We start from the raw sequence: 15,272 nt of genomic DNA on the forward strand, positions 1-15,272 counted from the left end.
GTCCAGATATACCCTGATACACTGCAGGAACAGGGTCAGTGCTGCACCTAAGGGCAAACAGAAGCAGCAGTCCAGATACACCCTGATACACTGCAGGAATAGGGTCAGTGCTGCACCTGAGAGCTAACAGAAGAGCAGCAGTCCAGATACACCCTAATACACAGCAGGAACATGGTCAGTGCTGCAACTGAGAGCTAACAGAGGAGCAGCAGTCCAGATACACCCTGATATACAGCAGGAACATGGTCAGTGCTGCACCTGAGAGCTAACAGAGGAGCAGCAGTCCAGATACACAGCAGGAACATGGTCAGTGCTGCAACTGAGAGCTAACAGAGGAGCAGCAGTCCAGATACACCCTGATATACAGCAGGAACATGGTCAGTGCTGCACCTGAGCGCTAACAGAGGAGCAGCAGTCCAGATACACCCTGATACACAGCAGAAACATGGTCAATGCTGCACCTGAGAGCTAACAGAGGAGCAGCAGTCCAGATACACCCTGATACACTGCAGGAACATGGTCAGTGCTGCACCTAAGGGCAAACAGAGGAGCCGCAGGATGGTAGATCATGTCTCTCTGTCTCTAACTTTCTGTTAGACTCTAATAATGACATCACTCTCGCCTGACACGGTGACATCACAACTTTGCCCTTGAATGTGATTGGCTGCCAATAGGAACATCATGTACAAACTCTCTAGAAGAATTGACATCATAGAGCGGTATCCGGACCCCCTCATCCGCACCATGTAGTGACCCGGGTCCAGCAGCTCAGCGGCTAATAATAGACAGGGCACGGCTGGTTAATCCTTAACTCTCTCACTGCTGGATGGGACATAAAGAGAAGAGGGCGGGTGGTTGTGTTACTGTGGCTCATGTAGAAATACATAAAAAAGGAGCTCCACTTCAGCAACATAAATTTTACTGACCTAGTAAAGGGATATTCCAGGACTCCTCGCATAATAGATGATTTTCGGGTTTGGGCAATAGCTGCAGCTTCTTCTATGTTTACCAGCCACAGCGCCATAGACTGCATGGAGGTTGTATCTGGTATTACACATTGTACGAGGTGCAGGTGAAGCACATGATCGCACTATGGGTCTCCGGAGGTCATGGTCATCTGACTGGGTGGTCCAGCCATGAGTCCTGATGGTTGGGTTCTGGTTCTTTGCAGGTGACTGCTGGCTCTTGGCTGCTATTGGATCCCTGACGTTGAATGAGGATCTCCTGCACCGGGTCGTCCCTCATGGGCAGAGCTTCCAGGAAGAGTATGCAGGAATTTTTCATTTCCAGGTAAACAATGGTGACCCCAGCCCCCTCCGTCTACCCAACTCTATTGGTTGAAGACCATCTGGGTAAACTATGGACCTCCAGTGAGAGGTAAAACACAATGGCCCAAATCTATCCAAAGTGGCGCCGTCTGCCTTGGTGCAGTTTTCCTCCCTCCTGCGCTGGGTGCACCAGGTGATCCCATAATGTCCTGCGCAGTTATAAATGGGGCACAAACCACACACCAACAAGCCCCTTTAGGTGCACAGAAGTGTCGGACACAAAAGTGGCGCAAACACATAATAAATACATGTACAAGATCCAAAGACCTTCTTATTAGTGCACAGATAGATACAAAACAGACACCATGATATATCTGGGGCAATGGGATCACATTCCCCAATCTGTTCCCACCGTGGGATCCATATAGCTAGGAATATAATATAATATGTCTCTTGTGGTCTCGTCCCCTATAGATCTGGCAGTTTGGGGAATGGGTGGACGTGGTGATTGATGATCGGTTGCCCGTGAAGGACGGAGAGTTGGTCTTTGTGCACTCTGCTGAGTGCTCGGAGTTCTGGAGTGCGCTGCTAGAGAAAGCCTATGCCAAGTGAGTAACCGCACAGCTGCCCATTGAGGTGTTGGGTTGACCTAGAGTGGCCCCCGGAGGCAGCAGGTGACACCTAAATGCTGACTTCTGCTCAGTAGCACTTGATGATACCCATCTTCCCTTCTCTCTCCCTCAGACTGAATGGTTCCTATGAAGCTCTCTCTGGGGGCAGCACCACCGAGGGCTTTGAAGACTTCACTGGTGGCGTCGCTGTCATGTATGAACTGAGAAAGGCCCCACGTGACCTGGACAAAATCATCAGCCGGGCACTCGCCCGGGGGTCCCTGCTGGGCTGCTCTATTGATGTAAGAATCTGCTCTTCCGACACATAAGATATAAGGTCTCTGATTTATAGACCCTTAAGGACATCAACACTGATAAATATTCCCCAGACAAACCCGAGGAAACCTCACAGATCTCACGTGGAGCTGCTCGATGTGAGATCCTTGTCAGAACAACCAATGCCTAATATTCTGACCCAAGGGTCTTTTGTGACATGTGACCACCACATCCAATGACTGATGGTGGGTCCTGGGCTCTCATGGGATCCGCTGATTAAGTAATCTATCACCATAGAGGAGTGGGCACTGTGCGGACCCCATGGCGGTGCCGTTATTGTTGTTTTGTTCTTCTTTTCTCTTCATAATCAGTCGTCTTCTCTTCTTAGATCACCAGTTCCTTTGACATGGAAGCCGTTACGTTCAAGAAGTTGGTAAAGGGCCACGCATATTCTGTAACTGGCCTGAAGGAGGTGGGTACCGCAGTGGGGGCGACAGAAGAGCCAATACGTGAGCTGGCTGCAGTGATGCCTTGATCCCGCAGCAGATACATTAGATCTGGGGAGCTTTACCGTCTTCTCTTCCACTAACAGGTGAATTATCGAGGTCAGGTGGAGAAGCTCATCCGTATTCGCAATCCTTGGGGCCAGGTGGAGTGGACAGGAGCCTGGAGCGACAAGTAAGAAAACGGATCAACGAGATTTTACTATGACCAGGAGATGAAGCCCCTTGTGTCTTCTCCTGGATGTCTTGCCTTCTATTTGGATCTTCAGGTCCCTGAACGTCCTTTTCTAGGTTACGTTGACAGAACCATGGATAAGCCACTGCTTTGTTGATCATCTTTCCGTTTCTACTGCCCTTGAGATTCTCCTGGCGCGGCAATGGTTGTAGTTTTTCTATGATTTGTCTTCCATAGCTCCTCTGAATGGAATGAAGTTGATCCTTCTGAGCGAGAAGACCTACGACTGAAGATGGAAGACGGCGAGTTCTGGTGAGTTCTCGATTATCTTCCTTCTTAACATTTTTCTCATAATCTTAGTATTTCGTGAACGGTCATCCACATAAGTTTTGGGATTAGAGAAAAGACCCTATGACACCCATGGCAGGTCACCCGGTCCACCTCTCATCCTGTAGGCCCCATGGGAGACGGTTGATGTTGACCTCTTTGTGCCCTATACCTGTCCCTATGATATGTCCCCATAGTCGACCATCATAAGTCTCTTCCCTTCTCTTCCTCAGGATGTCTTTCCAGGAATTCCTGCGCCAGTTTTCGCGGCTGGAGATCTGTAATCTCACTCCCGACGCTCTCGGCAAAGATGATCTCAGTAAATGGCACACGACCATGTATGAGGGGACCTGGCGGAGAGGTAGCACTGCGGGGGGCTGCAGGAATAACCCAGGTGAGGGGAGCAGGGGGGTCCGGAAGGACGATGCTCTTGTATAGACCCCTGTACTCATCACAATGATGACTCTGGTTGCAGCCACTTTCTGGATCAACCCTCAGTTTAAGATCACACTCCTGGAAGAAGACGATGACCCGGAGGACAATGAGCTGGCCTGCACCTTCCTGGTGGCACTAATGCAGAAAAACCGCAGGAGAGAAAGGAAAGTCGGGGGAGACATGCACACCATCGGCTTCGCTGTGTACGAGGTGAGATCCGCAGGAGTCGGGTCATTGGGGAAGTTCTGGACTGTTCTATCATCAGTGGGAAAGGGTTCTGGATCCTGGACAATCTCACCACAGCACACAATAGTCCTGCATCAGTCCTGTCCTGTGTCCTGGTGGGGAGGAGGATCCTGGACAATCTCACCACAGCACACAATAGTCCTGCATCAGTCCTGTCCTGTGTCCTGGTGGGGAGGAGGATCCTGGACAATCTCACCACAGCACACAATAGTCCTGCATCAGTCCTGTCCTGTGTCCTGGTGGGGAGGAGGATCCTGGACAATCTCACCACAGCGTACAATAGTCCTGCATCAGTCCTGTCCTGTGTCCTGGTGGGGAGGAGGATCCTGTGAGAAGCTGAATGTTTTATTTTCACCATCTTATTCCTTCTCTTCTCCTTTTTCTTGTAGGTCCCAGATGAGGTACGTGAAGTACGGAGTGTGCCGGTACAATGATGGGTTGTTACTCTGTATAGTATATATATCACTGTCCGGTATAGTATATAGCTCTGTCTGGTATAGTATATATATATATCGCTGTCCGGTATAGTGTATATCGCTGTCTGGTATAGTATATAGCTCTGTCTGGTATAGTATATAGCTCTGTCTGGTATAGTATATAGCTCTGTCTGGTATAGTATATATATATATATCGCTGTCCGGTATAGTGTATATCGCTGTCTGGTATAGTATATAGCTCTGTCTGGTATAGTATATAGCTCTGTCTGGTATAGTATATATATATATATCGCTGTCCTGTGCTAATCTCAATTTGCAGTTCTCATTCCTTTCCCTTCATCTTCTCCTCTTTTTCCATCACCTTCTTCTTCTTCTTCTTTTCCATTATTCTTCCTCCTTTTCTTGTTCATCTTTTCTAATCCCCCTATTTCTTGCCCCTTGTTGTGCATTGTATATTTACGACCATATGATTGATATCCAGTTCTCCACCTTCTTTCCTTCATCTTCTATATTTCCTCTTCCTCCTTCCTTCCTTTTCCCTTCCCTCGTCTTCCTCAGGTAACTCCTGTCCTGTATATTTACTGCTGTGTTTTCTATCTTGATTTCCAGTTCTTGTCCTTCTTTCCTCCGTCTCCAGTCTTTTCTCTTTCTCCTTACTTCTCCCTTACCCATCCCCCAGTCCTGTACATTGACTGCCTTGTGATTGATCTTGATTTCCTGTTCTTTTTTCCATCTTTGCTTATTTTCCTTCCTTTTGTCTGTCCTTTTCACGTCTCTCTCCTCCTTCCTCCTCCCTTTTCACGTCTCTTTCCTCTTCCTCCTCCCTTTTCACGTCTCTCTCCTCCTTCCTCCTCCCTTTTCACGTCTCTCTCCTCCTTCCTCCTCCCTTTTCACGTCTCTCTCCTCCTTCCTCCTCCCTTTTCACGTCTCTCTCCTCCTTCCTCCTCCCTTTTCACGTCTCTCTCCTCCTTCCTCCTCCCTTTTCACGTCTCTCTCCTCCTTCCTCCTTCCCTCTTCACGTCTCTCTCCTCCTTCCTCCTTCCCTCTTCACGTCTCTCTAATCCTTCCTCCTTCCCTCTTCACGTCTCTCTAATCCTTCCTCCTTCCCTCTTCACGTCTCTCTCCTCCTTCCTCCTTCCCTCTTCACGTCTCTCTAATCCTTCCTCCTTCCCTCTTCACGTCTCTCTCCTCCTTCCTCCTTCCCTCTTCACGTCTCTCTCCTCCTTCCTCCTTCCCTCTTCACGTCTCTCTCCTCCTTCCTCCTTCCTCCTTCCCTCTTCACGTCTCTCTCCTCCTTCCTCCTTCCTCTTCACGTCTCTCTCCTCCTTCCTCCTTCCCTCTTCACGTCTCTCTCCTCCTTTCTCCTTCCTCCTTCCCTCTTCACGTCTCTCTCCTCCTTCCCTCTTCACGTCTCTCTCCTCCTTCCTCCTTCCTCCTTCCCTCTACACGTCTCTCTCCTCCTTCCTCCTTCCCTCTTCACGTCTCTCTCCTCCTTCCTCCTTCCTCCTCCCTCTTCACGTCTCTCTCCTCCTTCCTCCTTCCCTCTTCACGTCTCTCTCCTCCTTCCTCCTTCCCTCTTCACGTCTCTCTCCTCCTTCCTCCTTCCCTCTTCACGTCTCTCTCCTCCTTCCTCCTTCCCTCTTCACGTCTCTCTCCTCCTTCCTCCTTCCCTCTTCACGTCTCTCTCCTCCTTCCTCCTTCCCTCTTCACGTCTCTCTCCTCCTTCCTCCTTCCCTCTTCACGTCTCTCTCCTCCTTCCTCCTTCCCCCTTCCCTCTTCACGTCTCTCTCCTCCTTCCTCCTTCCCCCTTCCCTCTTCACGTCTCTCTCCTCCTTCCTCCTTCCCCCTTCCCTCTTCACGTCTCTCTCCTCCTTCCTCCTTCCCTCTTCACGTCTCTCTCCTCCTTCCTCCTTCCCCCTTCCCTCTTCACGTCTCTCTCCTCCTTCCTCCTTCCCCCTTCCCTCTTCACGTCTCTCTCCTCCTTCCTCCTTCCCCCTTCCCTCTTCACGTCTCTCTCCTCCTTCCTCCTTCCCTCTACACGTCTCTCTCCTCCTTCCTCCTTCCCTCTTCACGTCTCTCTCCTCCTTCCTCCTTCCTCCTCCCTCTTCACGTCTCTCTCCTCCTTCCTCCTTCCCTCTTCACGTCTCTCTCCTCCTTCCTCCTTCCCTCTTCACGTCTCTCTCCTCCTTCCCTCTTCACGTCTCTCTCCTCCTTCCTCCTTCCTCCTTCCCTCTTCACGTCTCTCTCCTCCTTCCTCCTTCCCTCTTCACGTCTCTCTCCTCCTTCCTCCTTCCCTCTTCACGTCTCTCTCCTCCTTCCTCCTTCCCTCTTCACGTCTCTCTCCTCCTTCCTCCTTCCCTCTTCACGTCTCTCTCCTCCTTCCTCCTTCCCTCTTCACGTCTCTCTCCTCCTTCCTCCTTCCCCCTTCACGTCTCTCTCCTCCTTCCTCCTTCCCCCTTCCCTCTTCACGTCTCTCTCCTCCTTCCTCCTTCCCCCTTCCCTCTTCACGTCTCTCTCCTCCTTCCTCCTTCCCTCTTCACGTCTCTCTCCTCCTTCCTCCTTCCCTCTTCACGTCTCTCTCCTCCTTCCTCCTTCCTCCTTCCCCCTTCCCTCTTCACGTCTCTCTCCTCCTTCCTCCTTCCCTCTTCACGTCTCTCTCCTCCTTCCTCCTTCATTCTTCCCCCTTCCCTCTTCACGTCTCTCTCCTCCTTCCTCCTTCCCTCTTCACGTCTCTCTCCTCCTTCCTCCTTCCCTCTTCACGTCTCTCTCCTCCTTCCTCCTTCCCTCTTCACGTCTCTCTTCTCCTTCCTCCTTCCCTCTTCACGTCTCTCTCCTCCTTCCTCCTTCCCTCTTCACGTCTCTCTCCTCCTTCCTCCTTCCCTCTTCACGTCTCTCTCCTCCTTCCCTCTTCACGTCTCTCTCCTCCTTCCCTCTTCACGTCTCTCTCCTCCTTCCCTCTTCACGTCTCTCTCCTCCTTCCTCCTTCCCTCTTCACGTCTCTCTCCTCCTTCCTCCTTCCCTCTTCACGTCTCTCTCCTCCTTCCTCCTTCCCTCTTCACGTCTCTCTCCTCCTTCCTCCTTCCTCCTTCCCTCTTCACGTCTCTCTCTCTCCTCCTTCCTCCTTCCCTCTTCACGTCTCTCTCCTCCTTCCCTCCTCACGTCTCTCTCCTCCTTCCTCCTTCCCTCTTCACTTCTCTCTCCTCCTTCCTCCTTCCCTCTTCACGTCTCTCTCCTCCTTCCTCCTTCCCTCTTCATATCTCTCTCCTCCTTCCTCCTTCCTCCTTCCCTCTTCACGTCTCTCTCCTCCTTCCTCCTTCCCTCTTCACATCTCTCTCCTCCTTCCTTCTTCACATCTCTCTCCTCCTTCCTCCTTCCCTCTTCACGTCTCTCTCCTCCTTCCTCCTTCCCTCTTCACGTCTCTCTCCTCCTTCCTCCTTCCCTCTTCACGTCTCTCTCCTCCTTCCTCCTTCCCTCTTCACGTCTCTCTCCTCCTTCCTCCTTCCCTCTTCACGTCTCTCTCCTCCTTCCTCCTTCCCTCTTCATGTCTCTCTCCTCCTTCCTCCTTCCTCCTTCCCTCTTCACGTCTCTCTCCTCCTTCCTCCTTCCCTCTTCACGTCTCTCTCCTCCTTCCTCCTTCCCTCTTCACGTCTCTCTCCTCCTTCCTCCTTCCCTCTTCACGTCTCTCTCCTCCTTCCTCCTTCCTCCTTCCCTCTTCACGTCTCTCTCCTCCTTCCTCCTTCCCTCTTCACGTCTCTCTCCTCCTTCCTCCTTCCTCCTTCCCCCTTCCCTCTTCACGTCTCTCTCCTCCTTCCTCCTTCCCCCTTCCCTCTTCACGTCTCTCTCCTCCTTCCCCCTTCCCTCTTCACGTCTCTCTCCTCCTTCCTCCTTCATCCTTCCCCCTTCCCTCTTCACGTCTCTCTCCTCCTTCCTCCTTCCCCCTTCCCTCTTCACGTCTCTCTCCTCCTTCCTCCTTCCCCCTTCCCTCTTCACGTCTCTCTCCTCCTTCCTCCTTCCCTCTTCACGTCTCTCTCCTCCTTCCTCCTTCCCCCTTCCCTCTTCACGTCTCTCTCCTTCTTCCTCCTTCCCCCTTCCCTCTTCACGTCTCTCTCCTCCTTCCTCCTTCCCCCTTCCCTCTTCACGTCTCTCTCCTCCTTCCTCCTTCCCTCTTCACGTCTCTCTCCTCCTTCCTCCTTCCCTCTTCACGTCTCTCTCCTCCTTCCTCCTTCCCCCTTCCCTCTTCACGTCTCTCTCCTCCTTCCTCCTTCCCCCTTCCCTCTTCACGTCTCTCTCCTCCTTCCTCCTTCCCTCTTGTCCTGTCTTGTCTTCTCGTCCTGTTCTCACGCGTTTCGTCCCCTCAGTTTAAGGGCTGCCAGAACGTTCACCTTAAGAAGGATTTCTTCCTGCGGCACCAGTCCTGCGCCCGCTCCGAGACCTTCATAAACCTGCGGGAAGTGAGTAACCAGATCCGCCTGCCCCCCGGGGAGTACATCGTGGTGCCGTCCACCTTCGAGGCGCATAAGGAGGGCGACTTTGTGCTGAGGGTCTTCACTGAAAAGCAGTCAGAGACACAGTGAGTGTGGGCGGGGCCTGACATGTCCAAGGGCGGAGTCTGATGAACCCCTATATACTATATACTGCCCCCACACTGAAGTGCTTACTATATAATTACACAACCTATATATAAACCCACATGTAATAAAGTCTTCTACTCCAGTCACATCTAAAGCTGCAGCGACCCCCCCTGTGTGCTCCCATTTTGTTACTGGACTCCCGGTCTGTAATATTGGGGGTGTCACCCCTGTTGTTTGTGTCTCGGCAGAGAGCTGGATGAGGAGGTGTCTGCGGATCTCCCCGATGAGGTAGGTCATGGATTGTTTGATGTGGGGGAGGGTAGATATGGGGGACCCCCGTAGATAAGTTACAGCCCCCCCTGTAATGGCTGAAAACCTGCCCTAGTCCTGCTGACAGCTTGTTACAATGTATCAGTCCATGAATTGCTGCACTGATACACTGTAACGGCTCCGCTTCTTCTTGCTCTTGTTCTCAGGACCAGATCTCCGAGGACGACGTGGACGATTCCTTTAAGAACATGTTCCGGCAGCTGGCTGGAGATGTGAGTGGGGTCTCGCGTTACAATGTGTTAGTGCAGGTATTGATGACAATCCACCCATAATTCCTTCTCTTCCCTCAGGATATGGAGATCAGCGTCTTCGAGCTGCGGACCATCCTCAACAGAGTGGTGACAAGACGTGAGTGTACAGGACGTGCTCCAGTCACAGCCAGAGCTGCACCCACAGATCAGACACCTGGCCGGGGGGTCCCTACACCCCTCACAATGCAGCACAGCAGATAATACACACACTGCACCAGCAGGGGGCAGCAGTGTGACACAAGTGTGAGCGCAGCTCTGGAGGATCGTTATGGGTTAAGAAATGTCTATACAAAGCGTCTTCTAGTTACATCAGTCATAACATGAAGATTATTATTATTATTATTATTATTATTATTATTATTGCTGCTCATCTTCTCCTTCCTTCTTTCCTCACCAGACAAGGACCTAAAGACCGACGGGTTCAGCATGGAGGCGTGCCGGCAAATGGTCAACCTCATGGACGTATCCTTCACTAGCCGCACATGATAACCGGATCAGGGGGCTGTGTATGTAGTGAGCTCCCCCTAGTGGTGGTGTATAATGTGTATGTAGTGATCTCCCCCTAGTGGTGGTGTATAATGTGTATGTAGTGATCTCCTCCTAGTGGTGGTGTATAATGTGTATGTAGTGATCTCCTCCTAGTGGTGGTGTATAATGTGTATGTAGTGATCTCCCCCTAGTGGTGGTGTATAATGTGTATGTAGTGATCTCCCCCTAGTGGTGGTGTATAATGTGTATGTAGTGATCTCCTCCTAGTGGTGGTGTATAATGTGTATGTAGTGATCTCCTCCTAGTGGTGGTGTATAATCTGTATGTAGTGATCTCCTCCTAGTGGTGGTGTATAATCTGTATGTAGTGATCTCCCCCTAGTGGTGGTGTATAATCTGTATGTCGTGATCTCCTCCTAGTGGCGGTGTATAATGTGTATGTAGTGATCTCCTCCTAGTGGTGGTGTATAATGTGTATGTAGTGATCTCCTCCTAGTGGTGATGTATAATGTGTATGTAGTGATCTCCTCCTAGTGGTGGTGTATAATGTGTATGTAGTGATCTCCTCCTAGTGGTGGTGTATAATGTGTATGTAGTGAGCTCCCCCTAGTGGTGGTGTATAATGTGTATGTAGTGATCTCCCCCTAGTGGTGGTGTATAATCTGTATGTAGTGATCTCCCCCTAGTGGTGGTGTATAATGTGTATGTAGTGATCTCCTCCTAGTGGTGGTGTATAATGTGTATGTAGTGATCTCCTCCTAGTGGTGGTGTATAATCTGTATGTAGTGAGCTCCCCCTAGTGGTGGTGTATAATGTGTATGTAGTGATCTCCCCCTAGTGGTGATGTATAATCTGTATGTAGTGATCTCCCCCTAGTGGTGGTGTATAATGTGTATGTAGTGAGCTCCCCCTAGTGGTGGTGTATAATCTGTATGTAGTGATCTCCTCCTAGTGGTGGTGTATAATCTGTATGTAGTGATCTCCTCCTAGTGGTGGTGTATAATGTGTATGTAGTGAGCTCCCCCTAGTGGTGGTGTATAATGTGTATGTAGTGATCTCCCCCTAGTGGTGGTGTATAATCTGTATGTAGTGATCTCCCCCTAGTGGTGGTGTATAATCTGTATGTAGTGATCTCCCCCTAGTGGTGGTGTATAATGTGTATGTAGTGATCTCCGCCTAGTGGTGGTGTATAATCTGTAGTGATCTCCCCCTAGTGGTGGTGTATAATGTGTATGTAGTGATCTCCTCCTAGTGGTGGTGTATAATGTGTATGTAGTGATCTCCCCCTAGTGGTGGTGTATAATGTGTATGTAGTGATCTCCTCCTAGTGGTGGTGTATAATGTGTATGTAGTGATCTCCCCCTAGTGGTGGTGTATAATGTGTATGTAGTGATCTCCCCCTAGTGGTGGTGTATAATGTGTATGTAGTGATCACCTCCTAGTGGTGGTGTATAATGTGTATGTAGTGATCTCCTCCTAGTGGTGGTGTATAATGTGTATGTAGTGATCTCCCCCTAGTGGTGGTGTATAATGTGTATGTAGTGATCTCCCCCTAGTGGTGGTGTATAATGTGTATGTAGTGATCTCCTCCTAGTGGTGGTGTATAATCTGTATGTAGTGATCTCCCCCTAGTGGTGGTGTATAATCTGTATGTAGTAATCTCCCCCTAGTGGTGGTGTATAATCTGTATGTAGTAATCTCCCCCTAGTGGTGGTGTATAATCTGTATGTAGTGAGCTCCCCCTAGTGGTGGTGTATAATCTGTATGTAGTGAGCTCCCCCTAGTGGTGGTGTATAATCTGTATGTCGTGATCTCCTCCTAGTGGCGGTGTATAATGTGTATGTAGTGATCTCCTCCTAGTGGTGGTGTATAATCTGTATGTAGTGAGCTCCCCCTAGTGGTGGTGTATAATCTGTATGTAGTGATCTCCCCCTAGTGGTGGTGTATAATCTGTATGTAGTGATCTCCTCCTAGTGGTGGTGTATAAGGTGTATGTAGTGATCTCCCCCTAGTGGTGGTGTATAATGTGTATGTAGTGATCTCCTCCTAGTGGTGGTGTATAAGGTGTATGTAGTGATCTCCCCCTAGTGGTGGTGTATAATGTGTATGTAGTGATCTCCCCCTAGTGGTGGTGTATAATGTGTATGTAGTGATCTCCCCCTAGTGGTGGTGTATAATCTGTATGTAGTGAGCTCCCCCTAGTGGTGGTGTATAATGTGTATGTAGTGAGCTCCCCCTAGTGGTGGTGTATAATCTGTATGTAGTGATCTCCTCCTAGTGGTGATGTATAATCTGTATGTAGTGATCTCCCCCTAGTGGTGGTGTATAATGTGTATGTAGTGATCTCCCCCTAGTGGTGGTGTATAATGTGTATGTAGTGATCTCCCCCTAGTGGTGGTGTATAATCTGTATGTAGTGATCTCCTCCTAGTGGTGGTGTATAATGTGTATGTAGTGATCTCCTCCTAGTGGTGGTGTATAAGGTGTATGTAGTGATCTCCCCCTAGTGGTGGTGTATAATGTGTATGTAGTGATCTCCTCCTAGTGGTGGTGTATAATGTGTATGTAGTGACCCCCCCTAGTGGTGGTGTATAATGTGTATGTAGTGATCTCCCCCTAGTGGTGGTGTATAATCTGTATGTAGTGATCTCCCCCTAGTGGTGGTGTATAATGTGTATGTAGTGATCTCCCCCTAGTGGTGGTGTATAATGTGTATGTAGTGATCTCCTCCTAGTGGTGGTGTATAATCTGTATGTAGTGATCTCCCCCTAGTGGTGGTGTATAATCTGTATGTAGTGAGCTCCCCCTAGTGGTGGTGTATAATGTGTATGTAGTGAGCTCCCCCTAGTGGTGGTGTATAATCTGTATGTAGTGAGCTCCCCCTAGTGGTGGTGTATAATCTGTATGTAGTGATCTCCTCCTAGTGGTGATGTATAATCTGTATGTAGTGATCTCCCCCTAGTGGTGGTGTATAATGTGTATGTAGTGATCTCCCCCTAGTGGTGGTGTATAATGTGTATGTAGTGATCTCCCCCTAGTGGTGGTGTATAATCTGTATGTAGTGATCTCCTCCTAGTGGTGGTGTATAATCTGTATGTAGTGATCTCCCCCTAGTGGTGGTGTATAATGTGTATGTAGTGATCTCCTCCTAGTGGTGGTGTATAATCTGTATGTAGTGAGCTCCCCCTAGTGGTGGTGTATAATCTGTATGTAGTGATCTCCCCCTAGTGGTGGTGTATAATGTGTATGTAGTGTTCTCCCCCTAGTGGTGGTGTATAATCTGTATGTAGTGATCTCCCCCTAGTGGTGGTGTATAATCTGTATGTAGTGAGCTCCCCCTAGTGGTGGTGTATAATCTGTATGTAGTGATCTCCCCCTAGTGGTGGTGTATAATCTGTATGTCGTGATCTCCTAGTGGCGGTGTATAATGTGTATGTAGTGATCTCCTCCTAGTGGTGGTGTATAATCTGTATGTAGTGAGCTCCCCCTAGTGGTGGTGTATAATCTGTATGTAGTGATCTCCCCCTAGTGGTGGTGTATAATCTGTATGTAGTGATCTCCTCCTAGTGGTGGTGTATAAGGTGTATGTAGTGATCTCCCCCTAGTGGTGGTGTATAATGTGTATGTAGTGATCTCCCCCTAGTGGTGGTGTATAATCTGTATGTAGTGATCTCCCCCTCGTGGTGATGTATAATCTGTATGTAGTGAGCTCCCCCTAGTGGTGGTGTATAATCTGTATGTAGTGATCTCCCCCTAGTGGTGGTGTATAATGTGTATGTAGTGATCTCCTCCTAGTGGTGGTGTATAATGTGTATGTAGTGAGCTCCTCCTAGTGGTGGTGTATAATCTGTATGTAGTAAGCTCCTCCTAGTGGTGGTGTATAATGTGTATGTAGTGGTCTCCCCCTAGTGGTGGTGTATAATCTGTATGTAGTGATCTCCTCCTAGTGGTGGTGTATAATGTGTATGTAGTGACCCCCCCTAGTGGTGGTGTATAATGTGTATGTAGTGATCTCCCCCTAGTGGTGGTGTATAATCTGTATGTAGTGATCTCCCCCTAGTGGTGGTGTATAATGTGTATGTAGTGATCTCCCCCTAGTGGTGGTGTATAATGTGTATGTAGTGATCTCCTCCTAGTGGTGGTGTATAATCTGTATGTAGTGATCTCCCCCTAGTGGTGGTGTATAATCTGTATGTAGTGAGCTCCCCCTAGTGGTGGTGTATAATGTGTATGTAGTGAGCTCCCCCTAGTGGTGGTGTATAATCTGTATGTAGTGATCTCCTCCTAGTGGTGATGTATAATCTGTATGTAGTGATCTCCCCCTAGTGGTGGTGTATAATGTGTATGTAGTGATCTCCCCCTAGTGGTGGTGTATAATGTGTATGTAGTGATCTCCCCCTAGTGGTGGTGTATAATATGTATGTAGTGATCTCCTCCTAGTGGTGGTGTATAATGTGTATGTAGTGATCTCCTCCTAGTGGTGGTGTATAAGGTGTATGTAGTGATCTCCCCCTAGTGGTGGTGTATAATGTGTATGTAGTGATCTCCTCCTAGTGGTGGTGTATAATCTGTATGTAGTGATCTCCCCCTAGTGGTGGTGTATAATCTGTATGTAGTGAGCTCCCCCTAGTGGTGGTGTATAATGTGTATGTAGTGAGCTCCCCCTAGTGGTGGTGTATAATCTGTATGTAGTGATCTCCTCCTAGTGGTGATGTATAATCTGTATGTAGTGATCTCCCCCTAGTGGTGGTGTATAATGTGTATGTAGTGATCTCCCCCTAGTGGTGGTGTATAATGTGTATGTAGTGATCTCCCCCTAGTGGTGGTGTATAATCTGTATGTAGTGATCTCCTCCTAGTGGTGGTGTATAATCTGTATGTAGTGATCTCCTCCTAGTGGTGGTGTATAATCTGTATGTAGTGATCTCCCCCTAGTGGTGGTGTATAATGTGTATGTAGTGATCTCCTCCTAGTGGTGGTGTATAATCTGTATGTAGTGAGCTCCCCCTAGTGGTGGTGTATAATGTGTATGTAGTGTTCTCCCCCTAGTGGTGGTGTATAATCTGTATGTAGTGATCTCCCCCTAGTGGTGGTGTATAATGTGTATGTAGTGATCTCCCCCTAGTGGTGATGTATAATGTGTATGTAGTGATCTCCTCCTAGTGGTGGTGTATAATGTGTATGTAGTGATCTCCTCCTATTGGTGGTGTATAATCTGTATGTAGTGAGCTACCCCTAGTGGTGGTGTATAATCTGTATGTAGTGATCTCCCCCTAGTGGTGGTGTATAATGTGTATGTAGTGATCTCCTCCTAGTGGTGATGTATAATGTGTATGTAGTGATCTCCCCCTAGTGG

The 15,272-nt window shown here is 49.1% G+C and overlaps 1 protein-coding gene across 1 annotated transcript in view; it reads left to right on the forward strand.

The window, feature by feature from the left end:
- CAPN11 (calpain 11) overlaps positions 1 to 15,272 on the forward strand; it is a 41,672-nt gene that overhangs the window by 18,589 nt on the left and 7,811 nt on the right. The window contains exons 4-17 of the mRNA XM_072139813.1: positions 1,172 to 1,290; positions 1,743 to 1,876; positions 2,013 to 2,181; positions 2,544 to 2,627; positions 2,748 to 2,833; positions 3,071 to 3,145; positions 3,394 to 3,554; positions 3,636 to 3,805; positions 4,231 to 4,242; positions 8,637 to 8,848; positions 9,098 to 9,137; positions 9,326 to 9,391; positions 9,470 to 9,527; positions 9,828 to 9,892. Coding sequence (XP_071995914.1) covers positions 1,172 to 1,290; positions 1,743 to 1,876; positions 2,013 to 2,181; positions 2,544 to 2,627; positions 2,748 to 2,833; positions 3,071 to 3,145; positions 3,394 to 3,554; positions 3,636 to 3,805; positions 4,231 to 4,242; positions 8,637 to 8,848; positions 9,098 to 9,137; positions 9,326 to 9,391; positions 9,470 to 9,527; positions 9,828 to 9,892 — 1,451 coding nt within the window. The remainder of the gene's footprint in view (positions 1 to 1,171; positions 1,291 to 1,742; positions 1,877 to 2,012; positions 2,182 to 2,543; positions 2,628 to 2,747; positions 2,834 to 3,070; positions 3,146 to 3,393; positions 3,555 to 3,635; positions 3,806 to 4,230; positions 4,243 to 8,636; positions 8,849 to 9,097; positions 9,138 to 9,325; positions 9,392 to 9,469; positions 9,528 to 9,827; positions 9,893 to 15,272) is intronic.

This window comes from Engystomops pustulosus, chromosome 3, assembly GCF_040894005.1.
Source record: "Engystomops pustulosus chromosome 3, aEngPut4.maternal, whole genome shotgun sequence".
Classification (NCBI taxonomy): Eukaryota; Metazoa; Chordata; class Amphibia; order Anura; family Leptodactylidae; genus Engystomops; species Engystomops pustulosus.